Source organism: Stegastes partitus, unplaced genomic scaffold (genome assembly GCF_000690725.1).
Source record: "Stegastes partitus isolate 25-593 unplaced genomic scaffold, Stegastes_partitus-1.0.2 Scaffold534, whole genome shotgun sequence".
NCBI classification, from domain to species: Eukaryota; Metazoa; Chordata; class Actinopteri; family Pomacentridae; genus Stegastes; species Stegastes partitus.
The window spans coordinates 247,625-265,697 of record NW_007578265.1 but is presented as its reverse complement, the minus strand read 5'-3'; the positions used below and the strand labels follow the sequence as shown (position 1 = coordinate 265,697).

Genomic DNA, 18,073 nt, shown 5'->3' with positions numbered 1-18,073 from the left:
GGTCAACAAGTTAGATTTGTTTTGACAGTTTATAAAAAATGACTCAAAGCGAAAGACAAAATGAAGACAGATTTTTACAAAGTCATGAATTTAAAAATAAGTGACTGCACAAGTATTCACCCCCTTTAAAGTGACCTAATTCAACACAGTTAGTGATGTGAATGTGTCTCAAGTGATGGTTAAAGGGTAGGGAGGGGCAGTATGTAAAGATAGAAGTGGGCTGTGGATGATTTGCATGTAGGTACTAATCAATGACGAAAGGTAAGTGAACAAGGGGGAACTTAAGGTGAGAGAACAAAGGGTCTTACAGAAAGTTATCAATCATTGAAGGGGATTGAGTCAAGGGGTGGCACTAGGGGTGTCTCCAGACATTACATTACATGATCATCACAATCACATGTAGCAACAAGATGTGCTATTATCTTCATCAAATTGCAGGGTCCAGATGTGCAAGGCTGCTCGAGGCCTATTCACACAGGCAACAATACGTGCAGAAATCTTTTTTCACTTTGACATTTTTGTAAATTCTTGTCAAAAAAATACAGATTAAACTTATCACGATTCTGTGTTGAAAAGCTGTAAAAGATCATTAAGGAGATATAAGAAAGGAGTGTGCACAGTGCTATGTATTATGACACTGGACCAAAGATCATTTGTCACAGCTGTCATTGCAGAGATAAAAGGGTCCAGAGTGCATCCGAGTCTTGTGCGGCAACCTATAAAGCAAAGAAAGTGGAAAAATTCTTGGTAGATCAGTGGAACGAGATTGTGCCCTCTGCACTCTGTCCCAAATGACAGACTTTTCCATCACATTAATTTGTGTTTTAATGACACTTTAGACACAGCAATCTGGGGGTAAAAAAGTTTTCTTGGACTGCCACCTGTCACTCATATGTCATTGGTTTCATTTTGTGTAAGTGATGGTGGACAAATGAGCTCATATTAGCTCATTAAGGGAAGCTATTTAACTAAATTGGACTGTTTCACATATGAAGAATGTCATTTTCAAGTTTTTCTCCATTATTAGGTAACAGATGCTGGGTTACAACAGAGGAAAATTGGGTATTTGTTGACCTGAAAATAAAGCCAGGGGCTGTGTTGAAAATGAAAACTTGCATGACATGAATAATAAATAATCCTATTTTTAGCCATATAAATGTGCTTCTCATGTATTATTTTACTGCAGCACTAATATAACTAACTCCTTAAACTATGATAAAATATATATTGTGTGACATATATTAGTGGGTCATTCAGGGACATGCTGGGCTTTATTCCAGTGGTTTGGCTCAGCAGACATTGCTCTCACGGATTGCGCCTTTAAAGGCTGGTTAATTTTGCAAAACCAAATCCAAAAAACAATGGAGCGGGTGGTGGGTGGGATGGTGTCGTAGCTGAAACAAAACCACCGCTTCACAAATGCCCACACCAAAGTCATTCCTTGCGTGTTTCTTCACGCTGCCCGACTTCTGCGCTCCTGGAGACGCAACCTGACCGGCGACATGAGCGACTACGATGCCGAAATCGCTTTCCTCGGCGAATGGGGACGTTTCCAGCAGAAGGTGTTTTACCTCCTCTGTCTGACCGCCATCCCCAACGGTTTCACCGGCCTGTCCATCGTGTTCCTAGCTGACACGCCGGCGCACCGCTGTGTCGTCCCCGCGCACGTCAACCTCAGCGCGGCGTGGAGGAACAGCAGCATCCCGCTGGAGGAGGACCAGAGTCACGGCGGAGCTCTGGTGCCCAGCAAATGCAGCAGATACAAGATTGATGCGATGCTCAGTTACTCGGACAGGGGCTTGCTGCCCGGAGTGGATGTCAATCTGTCTCATGTGCCCCAAGAAAGCTGCCTGGACGGATGGGAGTACGACCGGAGTCAATACATCTCCACTATCGCATCCGAGGTGTGTGCGCGCGCCTTTTCCTAAATTTAGACGCTGCTGCTGCTTCCATGCTGAGGGGAAATGAGGTTACTGTAGGCCCTGTGTGTGTGCTGTTATGATATACAGGCAGTATGTTGATTTGAAGGTCAAAAATGCACGTTTTAGTGGATTTATTCATGCTGTTAGAGACAAAAGTGGTGGTATTTTTCCTCCCAGATAATTTTCAAAAAGTAGTAGGCATTATATTTTATTCTAGCAGTGATGGTGCATTTCTAATTTATTGCTCTTGTTTCTGTATAGTGTTTTGCTTTCAAATTAGACTAGTATCTGTGCCATTTGTTTTTGTTTTTTTTTTCTTGGTGAGAAATCTGACCAATTCTGCCCTTGTTATTGTTTAATCTGTACTTTAATGCATGTATGTGTGTGTTTTTTGCAGTGGGACCTGGTGTGTGATGACAGCTGGAAGAAACCAATGACTTCCTCTGTCTACTTCTGTGGCGTTCTCACCGGCTCCTTCATCACAGGACAGCTCTCTGACAGGTTTGACACAAGAGATGAAGCTTAGCAATTAAAACACACGCACACACAAACAAAATAAACCTGTTGGGACAGCAGTCAGCAGTAGTCCAACAAAACAAAATCATAATCAGCAGTCCAGTCAGTGTACATGGCACTTGATCTTTGAGCCATTTGGTGTTTTTCTCATTGGGCAGTGGGTCCATGCCAGTTAACACTTTTGAAGTTTAACTGATGCCTATCTCTGTGACCTACAAAATAACTAGTGCATGAGAGCCACAAACTGGAGACAAAACACACACACACACCTACATACACACATCTACACACAAAACTTATAATCATTCTCCTGGGAAAAACACATGGTTCTTCAGCTGCTAGATGTTTGATTTTCTTCACAACCTAGTTTTCTTTATTACTAGATAAAAGCTGATGAGAGGGGTGAAAGAGAGCTACACAATAAATTCACAGTGAAACAACTTTTATAAGCAAAGCAATTCTAAATGGGAGGAAATGTTGATAGTAAAAAAAATGACCTCTAACCCATTACAAATGACGCCCGCTCCTCTTATGGAGCAGCAAAGCAGCAGCATATACTCTCGTGCCGGCATTAATTTGATGACCTGCCCATCTATAACACACACTCACTCATTCGTTTACCTGTGCTTTATATCTGTTTCAGATATGGGAGAAAAATAGTGTTGTTTTTGACCATAGCAATCCAGACGGTCTTCACATTCAGCCAGGCCTTCGCACCATCCTGGACCGTGTTCTGCGCTCTATTCTTTGTTGTCGGATTGGCACAAATTTCCTACTATGTGTCTGCATTTGTTTTAGGTACATCACTTCACCTCATTGATTCACAGTAAAACTCATTAAAATGCCACAACCTGCATAATTCAACCTTTGTTTTGCTTTTCGAAGGCACGGAGACATTGGGTCCACGTGTGCGGACCATTTTCTCCACTGCCGGTATGTGTATGTTCTTTGGTCTGGGCTACATGTTCCTGCCGCTGCTCGCGTTCTTCATCAGAGACTGGAGGAAGCTGCTCTTATGCCTCGCCCTGCCTGGCTTCCTCTATGTGCCTCTCTGGTGGTAGGTAGGTGTGTGTTTGCGTGCGAGTCTGTGGCAATTTTTTTTTAAATTTCTCACAGTGGATGCTACATAACCTTTTTATGTTATGAACTAATAAGACTTGTCTGTAATGCCAGCAGCTATGTGTTAGCAGTTCTAATTCCATCCCTGAGGCATGTTTCACAAATTCATTGTCAACTACTGTCCTTCTACAAACTAACTAGATTGTTGTGCACTAGTTTCATTGATTTTAGAAAATGAATTAAAATGTTTTTAATAATTATTTATGTGATGTGAATGCAAAAAAATAAAATAAAAAATCAAGGTTTTTAGACTGATGGTCAAACAATAAAAGCAATTTGAAGTAACTGAACTCTTGAATGAAGACTGGCTAAACCATTACTTAATCTAGAAATAGTCATTAGTTATGTTTCATATAAATATATACTGATGACACCAGCATGTATTGCCAGTGTAATAACCACTAAAAATATCAGTCAATATCAACTACATGAAGGCTTTGTAGCTCGTGTTTTACTTTCACGGAGGCCGGCATTTTTGCATTGTCCCATGCTGATAACCAAAGTAAAGGAAATGAAAAGCATCAGCAGTACTTTACCTGTGCACTGTTTTCTTCTGTCCCTGTGGACTGAACCTCTGTTTCTTTGTCTGTTTCACTGTGTAATGAGGAAGGTTTGTCCCAGAATCTCCTCGATGGCTGCTCTCTAAGGGAAGAATAGGAGATGCTGAGGCCATAATCAGAGCTGCTGCTAAGACGAACAAGATCGAGCCTCCATCGGTCATCTTTAGTCCTCTGCAGGTGAGACCTTACTGGCTGCTGTGGTTAACAGATTTTGGACAGTTTTGTTTATCGTGGTGGCATTTATAAGTGCATATACTCAGAAAATCATGACAAATTGTACTTATAGCATGTTTTTGAGGTAAACATGTCTCTTGGTGAGTGTTCCTTGCTTTGAAGTTACCGTTTTTATATAAATATAAGTGTAGTTACATCTCTTGCAAGATTACAAGTTATTTTAGATTTACTGACAAAGCTTAAAAGACCAACATGAGACAAAGGCTCTAACAGAAAATGGAAGTACCAACTCAAATCTATCATTACAAAAAAGCAAAAACATACAATGGCTATCACATAAGTCTATAACATCACTCAAAAACAGTTTTTTAGTAATCAGTGATGGACTACAACAGTAAGGATTGAACTATAGTCAACAGGATTCTATTCAAATGTATACTTTAGTCAATAATACCCATTTCCCCCCACACACAGGCATTTGTTTTTCTGTGAAACAACTTCATTTCCCAGATGAGCAGGGTGAAAGAGGATGAACCTTCTTGGAGTTCACTGCTCAGCGTGATGTAGCCGTTTACTGTTTTTACATTTTCCACATGAATTAAGACCAATCTGGATGCCAGTGGATCGACATGCTGTCAAGATTTATGCAACACATTCCCTCCCTGCTACTGGAGAAGTTTGCCAATATTTTATGACAGAATTAAATCACATTCAGTTATGTGTAATTGCCCTGAGTTGTGCCCAGTGCAACATGGATTCTCGTGGTCAGAAACCAGGCTGTGAGACTTGAAAGATGTGACAGGATACAAGAGCATCAATAGACTACTGAACATCAGCCAAAAAAAACAAAACCAAAACAAACAGCTGCAGCAGAATATGCAAGCAGCTATTCTTGAAAAATGACAACGTGCACATTTTGGTATGTCAGCAACCCTGGTGGGTCAGTGCTTCTGATTTTGCGAAACAAATGGTGTTCACAGTAGAAAAACCATCACCAAAGAACATGAAAACAAGTCTAATAGTCTAACACAGTTGTTTTTAACAATGTAAAAGCTAAAACACCCTAATATTCAACATATACAGGTATTTAAAGTTGTTAAGAACTCAACATGTTAACAAGTTTTGTTGTAAACTATATGCTGAAGTCTTAAAAACAATAGAAACTACATTGAAAACTTGATCAAATCTTCTGTATATCATGAGTCAGACTCTATACTGCAGTAATAGTGGTCATTTTTCCAAATAGAGACCTTGTGCTATTTCAGTGGAAATCTAAGAGATGTAGGACTGTCTACAAAGCAGCTGTAGTACAATGTTTGGAAAAGCAGATTACAAAATGCATCTCTCTCCATTCCTCCATCCAGCTGGTCTCCTGTGTTACGTGACTTTCAACCTGTGAACTTTATTCTAGAAACTTGAACTGTCACATGCATGACCTAAACTCTGTGCAGATGCATGTTGATCTGCACGTTACTCATTAAGAAACAATAGGCTCTCGGCACGAGTCAGAAAGTGTTGGTTGTTCAGTCACTATAACGCTGATTGGTAAACGCTTGAAACAGAGGTTTGTAATTCGTGCTGAAGTAAAACAAACGTTTCAGCTCTCTGTCCAAAAATGCTGCTGTGTTATTTAGGGACATTTGTCTACTAAGGGAACACAGAGCCTTGTAAACATTTTAATTTTAACATTTATTTCACCTCTTGCTCAACGCTGGAAGCTGGCAGCAGACTGTAGTGGTTTGTGTGGGATTGTTTAAGTTCGCTTTTTGGCAGCATCACTTAATGAATTATTGTTGTTTTCTATTTAAAATCTGTTACAAGCTGTGTACCGTAATGTGATGCACAAATATCTTACAGACACGCTGAAACTGCCAATATACTGAAAAACAACTTAATATAACTATAAAAATTGGTCGTGGTGATAAAACACAAATGTTCCTAATTATTTCCAGTCTTCAGTTTTTTTCATGCAACAATGAACTTTTACCTCCTTCAATTCCGATCCTCAAGTTTGGGTACAATATGTATGAACACGTGCGTGGAGTTCACTCAGCAGGTGGCCATGCATTCACTAGCTTCACTCAAAGTACATTTATTCTACACTGATGGTTCTGCTTGTTATGTGTTTTTTGTTCCACATGCTCTGCTGCCCCACAGAAAGAACTCGCCTCAGAGAAGAAGAGGGCCCACAACATCTGTGACCTGCTCCGTTCCCGAAACATCCGCTGGATCTCTATCACGCTGTGGCTGGTCTGGTGAGTCCCTGCTGTCCCAGATGACCTCCAAATACAGTACAGTGACCCTACAGCAACACACACACACACATACAGACACCTGAGACGTCACATGTAGACTTAAACGCACACCGTTACACGTGTACATACTCGCATGCAGCTCTCGCCTGCTCATGTGTCGTCTCGACCACATGTCAGCCCGTTTCACTAACAACAAATAATGACCTGTCGGGTGCTGTGAAGCCTGCAACTAAGATCAAAATCGGGTTTTATGTAACTGCACAGTATGCCTGTACTGTTCCTGAGCCTGCTGCTGCCTTGCTGAGTCTGAAAACAGATGCAGCTTGATTTTTGTTTGATTTAGAAACAGTTCGATTTGGTGTTGCAAAGCTCATCATAGCAAGTGGGATGAGGCCCACATTTTTTTTTTCAGCTGAGGGACTTGTGAACTTTATAAAGTCAAAAATGTGGATACTAGATCAAATCTGTGTCATCACACAACTCTTATGGAGTTCCTGCCTCTTCTGCTAGTAGCTTTTAAAATGATCCATCACGAACAAAAAGAACATCTGAAGAGAATGTTTTCGGATGCTCTTAAAAATTACAAACCCAGGAAGCCTGAGCTGCAATTGTCAAAGTAATATGCTGCTCTGGGCTAAATAAATGAAGCCAATGCAGAAGTGCCATAAACTCTAATTCCTTGAACTGTTTATCAGATTCATGGACTTGCAATTTTGTATTATAACAACAATTATAATATGCAGCATACTTGGCAGTGGAAATATGAGCAGGGTGCACAATCATCCCCTTGGTCTTGTGATTATGGGGCTCACAATTGGCAGCGACCTCCTGGGCTGAGGAATAAAGCTAAACACCGCAGGTCCTCAAATGGCCTCTTGAAGCTGCTTCCAAGAGTGAGTCAGTCCCCACAGACTTGTAAAGTTAAATGTTTTTTTGTTGTTGTTGTTGTTTTTCAGTTCACTCCTTACCTGTATGGTAGTTTTTTTTTAACACAATGTTTTTGCTCTAGTTTTAAAGACACACAACAGACAGCCTGTCCTTTGGTGTGAGGACAGAGGATGAAGACTTTTGTTTGTTTTTGCTGATTATCCTTTTACTCAAATCTGTTCACTCTGTTGTAGAGTTACCAGGTTTTTAGTTAACCTTTCTATATATACATGTTTATACACACATATGCATGGTGACACACACAAACACATTTGCCCTTTGCATTTGCCCTTTGACCACCTCACATTATAGCTCAAATGCCTGCATAAAGATGGGAAGTTTCTCACGTGCTTAATAAGTAACTTAAAATCAAAGGGCAAACACTTCTTTAACACGGACAATATCCAGTCAATCCCCAGAGATCTCAATGTTGCACCAACTGTGTTTTTTAAAAATATAAATCACCCTTTTAAATGGTATTACAGCTTCTAGTTTTGTATAATTAAGAGTGTGGCTGCTTTGAGCAACAGTTGGTTACTGTCGGAGATTAGTCCGTGGCACACAGATGTTTTTCATTCTCTCTTTGTTCGTATTTGGATTAGCTGGAAGTTAAGTGGAGTCAGGCACCAACACCACACTGAGCTTCAAACCGGCTGTTCAGGAAACCTGAGGGTGACGTCACGGAGTCCATCCATCTTAATATACAGTCAGTTGTCATTTGAGAGAGAACCGAAACAGTAACGCTGAGGACAAGAGAGATGCAACAGAAAGACACCGTGAAGTTCTACAGAGCTGAGGGAAGCTGCAGGGATGAATGACAGTCCTGTCCATTTTTTTTTTTACTAAAAGCAACTCTTTTAAAAGCAACTGTCTTATGTTATGTTTTATGTTCACAAGCAGCAAATGTCTAGAGACACCCCTTTATTCCGTCACTCTATGTTACTGATAACTCTCTTACCTTTTGCTGTGTGTCAGACCCCTTGACTCCATCCTGTTTAGTTATTGTTAGCTGTCTGCCGGTTCCATTCTTCTCTTACCTTTTGTCATTGATCATCACCTATATGCAAACCAACCACAAGCCACTCCTGTATTTACATACTGCCCCCTCCCTATCCTCTAAAACTCTGCAAATGTTTTGGGTCGGCTTACCTTTGCACACAGTATGTCGGTAAATCTACCGTATGCTGAAAGTACATCTCTTCTTTTGCCACTATGGAAGGCAGATCCAGCCTTAAGGATCTGTTATTCAGCTATGGTGTCAACACGGTGTGAAAGCTGGTCCCTCTGAGGCACATCCTGATAAAACTACTGTGGATGCAATCAAGTTTCATTAGGTACAGAAAAAACAACACCATCTTGTTTTTTTGTGCTTAACTTTATCCCCACAGGAACACAGTGACCATTGCCTACTTCGCTCTTTCCCTGAACACATCAAACCTCCATGGGAACGTGTACTTCAACTGCTTCCTGTCTGCTCTGGTAGAGATGCCGGCCTACGCTGTGTCATGGGTTATGTTCCGCTGGTATTCCAGACGACTGAGTCTCTTCTCAACTCTCTTCACGGGAGGATTGTTTCTACTCCTCATACAGCTCATACCAGCAGGTATGACAATCTCTAAAGATTTTAATGTAGCCTTGATTTCTGCCATTCTCTTATGTGTGCTTTTACCTAAGATCACTCATATATATTACTGTCTGTAACATTCACATGTTCACTTTTGTCATCCTCGTATCACTGCAACAAGAACAACCTGTTTGAATGTTTACTGAATTGAAAACTCACATTTAATCTTCATATTTTCTTCCCTGCAGACCTGATTTACTTCGCCATAACGCTCGAGATGATAGGCAAGTTTGCAATAACGACGGCGTTTGCAGTCGTGTACGCCTACACAGCAGAACTGTATCCGACTGTACTGAGGAATACGGCTGTTGGCACCTGTTCGATGGCCTCCAGAATAGGCAGCATCACTGCTCCATTCTTCATTTACTTGAGTAAGAATGCTCTTTTTTTCTCCCTTAACTACACCAAATTCATGCCCCTTTATTTATCTCAATAAATTGTGTTTGCACAAGCAAAAAAAATTAACACCAATTCTGAAAAACACTGCTGGCTGCACCTTCATCCCCCACAAAGATACTTATGCCAAGCATCCTGCCGCTGTTTCTGGCACATTCTGACCCTCTCAAAATACCAAATAGAGTTGAATCCATGTATGTGCATTCCACTTATCTGAGGTTATATAGGACCAGCTGCTCTGTCACAGGGCTCACACTCTTGGACATCCACAGACATCCTTGTAGGCAATTAGAAGTTTCCAGTTGATCTGGCCTGCCTTTGTAGTCTAGAGGAAACTAGAGCACCCAAAGAGTGACCATGAAAAGCCCCGACAAGAACACACACAAAAACATTAAAGCAAGCTTGATTAGCAATCAGAACAACAGTCTTTTAAATTCACATGTTTCTAAAGGTTTTCAAGGACTGAATTAAAACTACACACATGCAACGTCAAACTATTTTTGAGAGACTTTTTTTGTTTGTATTTAACAGCTTTTTAGCACTATTGTAGAAAAGGTTGTTATTTACAGTCTCCCCCTGCTCTGATGTGTTGCCACAGGAAGCTATTCCATTTCACTGCCTTACATCCTCATGGGAAGCCTTACAGTTCTGTCGGGGTTGCTGAGTCTCCTGCTGCCGGAGAGCTATGGAATGCCTTTGCCTGAGACCATCACTCACATGCAACACTTCCCCGGGTAAAACTACACCTCACCATGTTTCCTGGACACCAGCATTATTATTACATTGGGATTGTTCTACAGTTTATATTTTACTGGTTTTTGATTTACATTTTGAGTATGTTAGCTTAGTTTGAGCTAAGTGTCAGTCTAGATTTTGGCAGTTTCATTATTATCATTATAATCGTAACTTTTCTACATTCTTTTTTACTTAGTGCTACATGCAAAGTTTTATCTCTGTTTCAGTTCAGTTCTGACTTTTATTGTAGTTTTTTCACACAATGTTTTTGCCCTAGTTTTAAACCTACAGAAATACACAACCCCACATTCAATGGTAGAGATACAGGATGATTTTTAAAACATTTTTTTGTCCAATTCTTCTTTTACTCAAAAGTGTTTTCAGTTGTTAACCTTCCTACATTTATACAAACAAGCACATTTGCCCGTTGACTGTTTGACATCACAGCTCAGCTGTCTGCATCATGATGAGGGGTTTCTCACGTGCTTAATCAGTAACTTCTGCTCACCTAAAATCAAAGTGCAAACACTCTCTGTTGTCTAAAATGCACAGTCATCTGCTCTGGCTTATCTGTGTATTTATAAAAATAGAAATAATAAAATATATATACATGTATGTATATATCCAGTTCAGCCACACTTGTAATCAGATAGAGACAAACAACACTCCAAACAACAGATCATCAATGGATTGTTTAATGTTTTGGGGAAAATCCTTCTTTGCTTTTCTAATATAACTGGGTACTTTTTTTTTTTTTAAATTTCAGTTTTAACATGATTTTTCTTGTACAGAATAAACAAACAACAAGATATCCAAGGGTAGTTAGTGAAATTATGAGGTGACAGCTTTCTGACAGAGCCCATTTGCAGTCTCTGTGCTAAGCTTAGCTACCTGGCTGCTAGTTGTAGTTTAATATTTACTGGACAGACCTGACAGTGTTATCAGCCTTTTCATCAGCCATGAAGGAAGTCTGAATATTTCCCAAAATGACAAACTATTCATTGAAACCGATTTTAAAAATTAGAGAGCTTTCAGTCCTGGTAACAAATATACACAGTTCAATTAAAAAAAAAAAAAAAAAAAAAAAAAAAAAAGCTTGAATAGAAATATTTAACCAATGATGTTAAATGTCTTGCAATGCATATAGAGCATGTTATACTTAGATGTTTCAGCTTTTAAATATTTTTTTTTTAATCAACTATATAGTGGTTTTATGCATTGTCATGTAGTAACGCTGCTGTCAGTGTTAAACTTCTACTTGCACGTATCCAGTCAAACAGCTCTCATGTGCATAGTGAAGGACTGGTTAAACATTACTGTCTGTAATTTTTTTATCTTTAGATGTTGTCGGAGGACACCTTACTCTCTCACCCACATTGAAGAAGAGGAAAAAGCTGCTGAGCACACAAAGAACAGCAGTCAAAACTGACCTGAAGCAAATAACTGGACAGAGCCCTTATGTTACGTGAACACTTTACAGAAAAAGGATTGCTATGTTGTCACTGGATACGTGAAATTATGTGACATCAATGGGACCAAGGAGCTTGTCAAATGCAATACCTCCTCAAAATTGTAATGTTTTCTGTCAGAGCAGAATACAGTAAAAAGAGTATAACTATCTTTCTCTGTGCATTAAACATGCTCACCACTAATGCAATTGTTACCATAATTACATGATTCATCTGTTCACTGTTAAAAAAATGAAAATAGTGCAACTTGTGTAAAAACAGTACCAATGCATAGAGGAAAGTCTCTAATATTATGATACCAGGTAAATCAGAGCCAGTAGCCTCGTCTTGTTTAGTGTTTTATAATACACCTCTAGCTTTTGCTTCAGATTTAATATGTACTTTTCACTGTTCAGTTTGTAATTCAAAATAACACACACAGAGTGACATGCCAAGTAGAAGTCCTGTGAACTGTAACAGTCCTCTAACAACCACTTCTTGTAATGCTTTGTATATGTCAATGTTGCTGTCTTAATGAAACAGACAAGGTAATTGTCCACAAAATCATATATTTAAATACAAATAATTTATACTTTGATTCTTCTAATATACCAAACAATCAGAGTTGACTTTCGTGAAGCACCACAGGTTTTGAATGTTCTTTCCTAGGGATGAATGGACACTTCATGCTGTTGGGACAAAAACAACAAATGAAAATGTTATTTGGTTTAGTGTTCTGCAGAAAGTAGAACTACAAAAGCTAAAATTACTTCATTCTTTTTTACTGCTACCAACTTGAGTATTATCATGGTATGTTCACTGCAAAGACTTGTTGCCATTATTACAACCCTCTGCATCATGACGGGGTTGTTTATATTAAAGGAATACATTGTCCTTTTCTGTTGAGTTGCTGTTTATGTTGCTATTGTCTTGTCTTAATACCGAGAATCAAGCAAACACCAAAATTGCATTTTTTAAATTATTTTTTTAAATGTGGTTTTCAGCAGAAATGGACGGCTTAAGTACAATAATCTAACTGTTCAGCCATGGTGACTTTAACTGCTCATGTGGACAGCATCAACTGGAACACAAACTCTAAATTACATTAAGTTGATTGAACATGGAAGTTTCATAACTCTTAAACAGCAACTTAGTTCTCTTGGATTGTGATATTTAGCTCGTTAACATATTTAGATAGCATGTGCCAGATTTTTAGTCCTTTACATTTCCACTGCCCCGTTTCTCTCCATCTCTCCTTCCCATGTGTTGATTGAAAAAGCCTGTTAATCTGTTAGAACATGGAATTTAAAAGGGCTTTCTAAGTGGAACTCCAGTGGTAAACATGTACTACCTATACTACATCTAAATTTTCCATCTAGGCCTTGACAACTGAATAATGACAGACTTTTTAGTGGTGAACATGGCTATAATACAGTCCATTTACGAGTCAGTCTTTTTTGACTGCCTCTAGAAGCTGCCTGTCAAAAAGGTTTAAAATCCACGCACGAGGGCTTTAAAAACATCAATAAATCATTTGTTGTTGTATATCATTTAGAGATGAACATAGAACAAGCATGAGACAATATATGCATTCCCTAAGCATCTCACCCGTCTCTCTTATGCATCTGCTGAATAGTTTGAGGCAGAGGCCGTCCAAAACTTTCTGGTAGGAAGAAAGCGGAAAAAGCAGACACAACAGCCAGAGTCCCCAGTATGATATGAGGCAGGTACTTAAAGTACACACCTGTACAAGTACAGGGAGAAATCAGGACATGAGAAAGATCTGTCTGTGTATAGGGTACAGCATGTGACTTCAACATCAGATTCTTACTCACTAACATATCTGTTGTGCTAAATTAAATCCACATTTGAAAAATGGCAGTAATTGTTTTATTAGTTTACTCACTCAGCTGAAACAAAAAAGGTGCAATACAGCTTCCCACTCTCGACAGAGTAGCACATACTCCAGTTGCTGTGTTCCTGAGCACTGTTGGGTAAAGCTCAGCTGTGTAGACATATACCAGGGCTGTACCAGTAGTAAGACCATATTTACCCAGCATCTCCAGGGCAATAGACAAATATGATAAACCTGGAAGAAAAGAAGTGGTTTGTTGAAGAACAAAATAGAAACACACAGTCTATTTGTGTATTATTCTCTGTGTAGAAGATTAACTGCATGTAACTGAGAGTTTGGGTTTGCTTTTTAAATCTCTGTTTTGACTTTTGGAAGCCACTTCCTATATTTAAGAAACACTTTTCTCCCTTTTCTTAGTCTTTCTTAATATTTCTGGTATGAAATATTTAATATGTAGAGATGTGCATGTTTTTTTTAATCGCCATCCTGTACGTAAAAAATGTCATCTGAAGCATGTGCTGATTTGGTGCAAATGCATCATGGGGCACCTTGTATGACAAACTTCTATTGCGATTATCTGAGATTATTCTCACTTTTCAGTGAGACTTCTGCAGACTCTCATAATTTCAAACATGTTTTCTGCTAACCTTCTGGCACCAGTTGAATGAGATACAGTGACACTCCTCCAAGGAGCAAAATGCAAATGACGGAAAGTTGGCGTGGAAGGTTTCGCAGAGCCAGCCAGCTGGTAACATATGCTGGTACCTCTACAGCTGCTGAGACGAAACAGCTGATATAAGGGTTAGCATGAAGTCGGGATGTGTTGAGGGACAGACCAAAGTAGCCAGTACTAAGAGTGAACCTGGAAACACAAACCAACAAACATTACCTTACAAAGCAATGTATTACTGCAATGTATTGGATAGTAATGCATTACTGACCAACACTTCTCAATTGATTGTTTTGAATTAACCATAAGGAGCCTCGCAGGGAGGTTTGTGATCAACTAGTAGGAACTGGGAATGCAGTGAAAAGAACACAAGTCCTTCATTTGCTTCCCAACCACGAATAATGCCTGTTGTATTCACTGAATGCACAACCAGCATTTAAACTTCCAGTTTCCACATGAGTTCTTGCCTTGGCTGACACATGTCGCCAACTGTCTAGTGATTTTGAGGCAGGAGTGTGTGGCGGTGGTGTTGTATTAGACTGACTTAAATTAGTGTCGAGAAAGACACCGATGCTCTTCACTCAGTGGTCACTTACAGCCCTCTGACCAGTTGTGGGAAGTCAGTAAATTAGCTGCAGCTGATAATGTCAAAAATCTAACTGATTAAACTGCTCCAAGTGGATACTCACCACACCAGGCTCAGAGTGACAGTTGTGTTTCTGATGTTGCTGGTGCTCAGCAGGTGGAAAACATTGTAATGCTCCTGAGCTTGTGTCTTGTCAGCCTGCAAGATACAAAACCTCATTGTCAGCAGCAGGATGGCAATGTGAGTTTGGTGCACAGAGGATAGATCCTATTGGATGTGATATTCCCAAATACGGTAATAGTGAAATATTTTGATAGCTATTAGGTTATATTTCTGAGCAAACTACAAGAAAAATGTGTGTTTCTCACACACCTTGGCTGCCGTCTCTGGTTCTGCATGATTGTAATCCTCAAAGATGACCTGCGGAGCCTCGACTTTGTTCTTCTTAGCAGCATTTCTCAATATGGCCTCGGCTTCTTCCACTCTCCCCTGAGCGAGCAGCCATCGAGGAGACTCTGGGATGAGCCTGTCACAGTTTTCAACAACAAAAAGATTCAGTGTGGTTCAGTGTTGACCAAAGTGTTGTTATGAATCTGTGGCAAGAGGTTGTGGTACAAGTTAAGCTGAACATGAAAACATTATGTTTTAATGACTACAACCTACCACCAGGCAGGCAGGTACAGAAGGCCAGGCGCAGACAAAGCCAGCAGGAGGGATTTCCAGTCCCTTAAAAAGTAAGCAAAAAGAGGCAGCATCATGTAGCCCAAGGCAAAGCCCATACATACACCGAGAGATGAGAACAGGACACGCACATTGCCAGCCAAGATTTCAGTGCCTGGACAAAAAGAGAGACAAAAATTCAGAGAAACGAAATGCAGAGGCAAATTGTAAGTTATGTTGTAGCATCTACAGCAAGAAATGCTCTCATTTACCGAGTACAAAAGCAGATACATAGTTGGAGATTTGTCCCAAACCGCTGATGAAAATGAGGATGGATAACACTATCCAAGATGGTGAGAAGATTTCAACAAAACTAAAAACCGTTTGAATTGCCATGGTTGCAAACAGAACAGGTTTTCTTCCAAATCTAGAGTAAAAAAAAACAAATAGTAAAATGAAAGCAAATTTAAAAAAACAAGACATGAATGGACATAAGCACAAAGAACATAAACTAATTATTAGAATGCATTTTTCATCTGCTGTATACGTCTTGGGTTCAGACATGACAATAAAAGTAACCCAATATGGACAAAAATGCCTCTCATGTACTCTAAAAAGGAAGCTTCACATCTGTCAGAGAAACACAATTTACAGTACAGAAATTAAACATAGAAAGCTAACTTAATTACAAGCAATGGTTTAAGGCAAAAGTAGAGCAAGGACATCTTGAGGGACATGTCTAAAAATTTTGAAAGACATCTTAACGAAGTTTAAATGAAAATATAATTAAAAGTCAAAGCTTTTTTTTTTTTTTTTTTTTTTTTAGCATCACCTGTCTGACAGCTGTCCTGAAATGAAGGATCCAGCTAAAACTCCAAGGAAGTACACTGTGGATGTGAACGGCTGCTTCCACTGCTCACCGCACACCAAGTCAAACTGGAACATCCATGCACGAACAATTAGACAAATAAATACATTGAACAGAGGGACCCCGTGTCTATGTTATGATCATTTGACGGTTAGCGCTGCTTAAACTGTATTGAGTCAATGATAAATGTAATGCTGCAGTGATCAGCCCTGGGTGATACTTCTACACGACAGCTCAAACTAGGATCACACTCACTTCAGACACGATGGTAGATTGGTAGAGGTCTTTGCTGTAGCTCCATCCATCCACACAACCCTCCTGCTGCAGGTCAGTGAGGTTTACATCCCTGCCAGGAATAAAACCCTGAGCAGAGAGATTTCTGACCACATCCAGCCGGTATCTGCTGCATCTGCTCTGCTCCTGTTTCCCATTCACCACCTTTGGAGTCACAGTACCAGACTTAGTGTCAACAGCGACATTTCTTTTTCTGTAAACGTATCATTGTATTGTGTATGATGCTATGCTTCGTAAGGACACAGGTTAAAACTCACATGCAACCAGGTACTTCAAGATAAGGTACCCGTGACCTTAAAACACCTGTACTCTTCAATGCAATTTACAACCGACATGTGGCTTTATAAATAATACATTAGCAGCCTGTCAGGAGACGGAAACAAATTTGGTCCTCAAAACATTAAAGCCACAATATCAGGTGGCTGTCAGGGAGCTGTTTCAAAAGCTTCACTTTATGCTTCCTGAAGTAGTTCATCATAGATTGTGAGGTATGACTTGGATCACTGTCTTACTGTAGAATCCAGCCTCTTTTCAGTTTCACTTTTCTCACCGTATGCATAACATTTATTGATGTTTAGTGCAAACCATTCTTTTCTCTGTTTACGGAGCGTTTCCTGTACCACTGACTGTTGTACAAACCTGAAGCAAAATATTCATTAAGTTGGCAAAGTGTTCTTTCCTAACGTGGCTCTGGGGGCAGGCAGGGAGTGGGGAATTACTGTATATTACAGACATGTACCACAGCAAATAGAAAATATGCAACCATAGCAATACTGTGGAAATAATTTAGAGTACCAAGTCCACGTATAATAACACATGTAGTTCTATTGTTAGTGCTTAGTAAGGTTGCGATTTCTTGTTTGACTCAGCTGTGTTGGTGTTATGACTGCTGGTCAAACAAAAAGCAATAAGACAATCATACAACTCTTATCTTTATGAAGGTACTAAACTTAATTACCTGTACTGGGATGATAGCTTCGTACCAATCTTGGGTCAAGTTAACCGCAGGAACCAGGCAGTGGTGACCGGGAATGTCAGTCAGGAAGACGAGAGAAAAAGCTGCCAATCCGTTTGGTATGATGCTGGCACTGAGTAGAAAGAAGACGCTCTGCTGGAAACACCCCCAGTGGCCCAGGAATGCAGTGGCATCGTCATAATCCTGCATAGTCTCAGAAAACAAACTGCTTTCCGGGGTTTATCCTGTAGAAAACTACTTTTTCTACTGCAAAAGAAAAAAAACAGAAGGGTCTGTCTTTAAAGAAAAAGTTAAGCAGGAGGTTTACATTCTTCAACAAACCTCTGACACTCGCGGAAGACTCCAGAAACTCTGCAGGGCTTTTATGTAACACGCTGTGTTATAGGTTCTTGAGCCAAATTCTGCTTTTTATTGTCATTGTCCAGTTATTGATTAAAAGGTAGATGCTGATAGACATTCTTTGACCGGTAACTAGTGTTAAGCTCCCA

At 39.8% G+C, this 18,073-nt stretch overlaps 2 protein-coding genes across 4 annotated transcripts; one reads left to right on the top strand and one right to left on the bottom strand.

Moving 5' to 3' along the window:
- The first annotated feature begins 1,502 nt into the window (after window positions 1–1,502).
- On the top strand, window positions 1,503–11,678 carry slc22a21 (solute carrier family 22 member 21). Of its 2 annotated transcripts, XM_008287990.1 has the most exons (11): window positions 1,503–1,904; window positions 2,320–2,423; window positions 3,082–3,236; window positions 3,324–3,495; window positions 4,168–4,294; window positions 5,656–5,658; window positions 6,449–6,546; window positions 8,862–9,076; window positions 9,286–9,468; window positions 10,092–10,227; window positions 11,570–11,678. In XM_008287990.1, the coding sequence occupies exons 1-11, from the start codon at window positions 1,503–1,505 to the stop codon at window positions 11,655–11,657; spliced, it is 1,683 nt and encodes a 560-aa protein (XP_008286212.1). In that variant the 3' UTR covers window positions 11,658–11,678. The 2 variants fall into 2 exon arrangements, with proteins under 2 accessions (XP_008286212.1, XP_008286211.1); XM_008287989.1 differs by lacking the exon at window positions 5,656–5,658.
- A 349-nt stretch (window positions 11,679–12,027) lies between these two features.
- Window positions 12,028–17,852, bottom strand: LOC103361800 (solute carrier family 22 member 5-like). Of its 2 annotated transcripts, none has more exons than XM_008287991.1 (11): window positions 17,568–17,852; window positions 16,571–16,753; window positions 16,280–16,383; window positions 15,720–15,874; window positions 15,451–15,622; window positions 15,160–15,313; window positions 14,891–14,985; window positions 14,179–14,393; window positions 13,583–13,765; window positions 13,285–13,420; window positions 12,028–12,365 (listed from the first exon to the last, which is right to left on the bottom strand). In XM_008287991.1, exons 1-11 carry the CDS (start codon window positions 17,772–17,774, stop codon window positions 12,296–12,298), a joined length of 1,674 nt encoding a protein of 557 aa, XP_008286213.1. In that variant the 5' UTR covers window positions 17,775–17,852; the 3' UTR covers window positions 12,028–12,295. The 2 variants fall into 2 exon arrangements, with proteins under 2 accessions (XP_008286213.1, XP_008286214.1); XM_008287992.1 differs by having other exon boundaries at window positions 13,285–13,339.
- Between the last annotated feature and the right edge of the window lie 221 nt (window positions 17,853–18,073).

What these genes read in the sequence shown, in the direction of transcription:
- slc22a21 (XM_008287990.1), top strand. Translation starts at nt 1,503, where the DNA reads ATGAGCGACTACGATGCCGAAATCGCTTTCCTCGGCGAATGGGGACGT. An exon ending in TGTGTCTGCATTTGTTTTAG is followed by an intron (nt 3,237 to 3,323) that starts GTACATCACTTC and finishes TGCTTTTCGAAG; the next exon opens with GCACGGAGACATTGGGTCCA. An exon ending in ATCACGCTGTGGCTGGTCTG is followed by an intron (nt 6,547 to 8,861) that starts GTGAGTCCCTGC and finishes TTATCCCCACAG; the next exon opens with GAACACAGTGACCATTGCCT.
- LOC103361800 (XM_008287991.1), bottom strand. Translation starts at nt 17,774, where the DNA reads ATGCAGGATTATGACGATGCCACTGCATTCCTGGGCCACTGGGGGTGT. An exon ending in AAGCTATCATCCCAGTACAG is followed by an intron (nt 16,754 to 17,567) that starts GTAATTAAGTTT and finishes GTGACTCCAAAG; the next exon opens with GTGGTGAATGGGAAACAGGA. An exon ending in AACCAGAGACGGCAGCCAAG is followed by an intron (nt 14,986 to 15,159) that starts GTGTGTGAGAAA and finishes TGTATCTTGCAG; the next exon opens with GCTGACAAGACACAAGCTCA.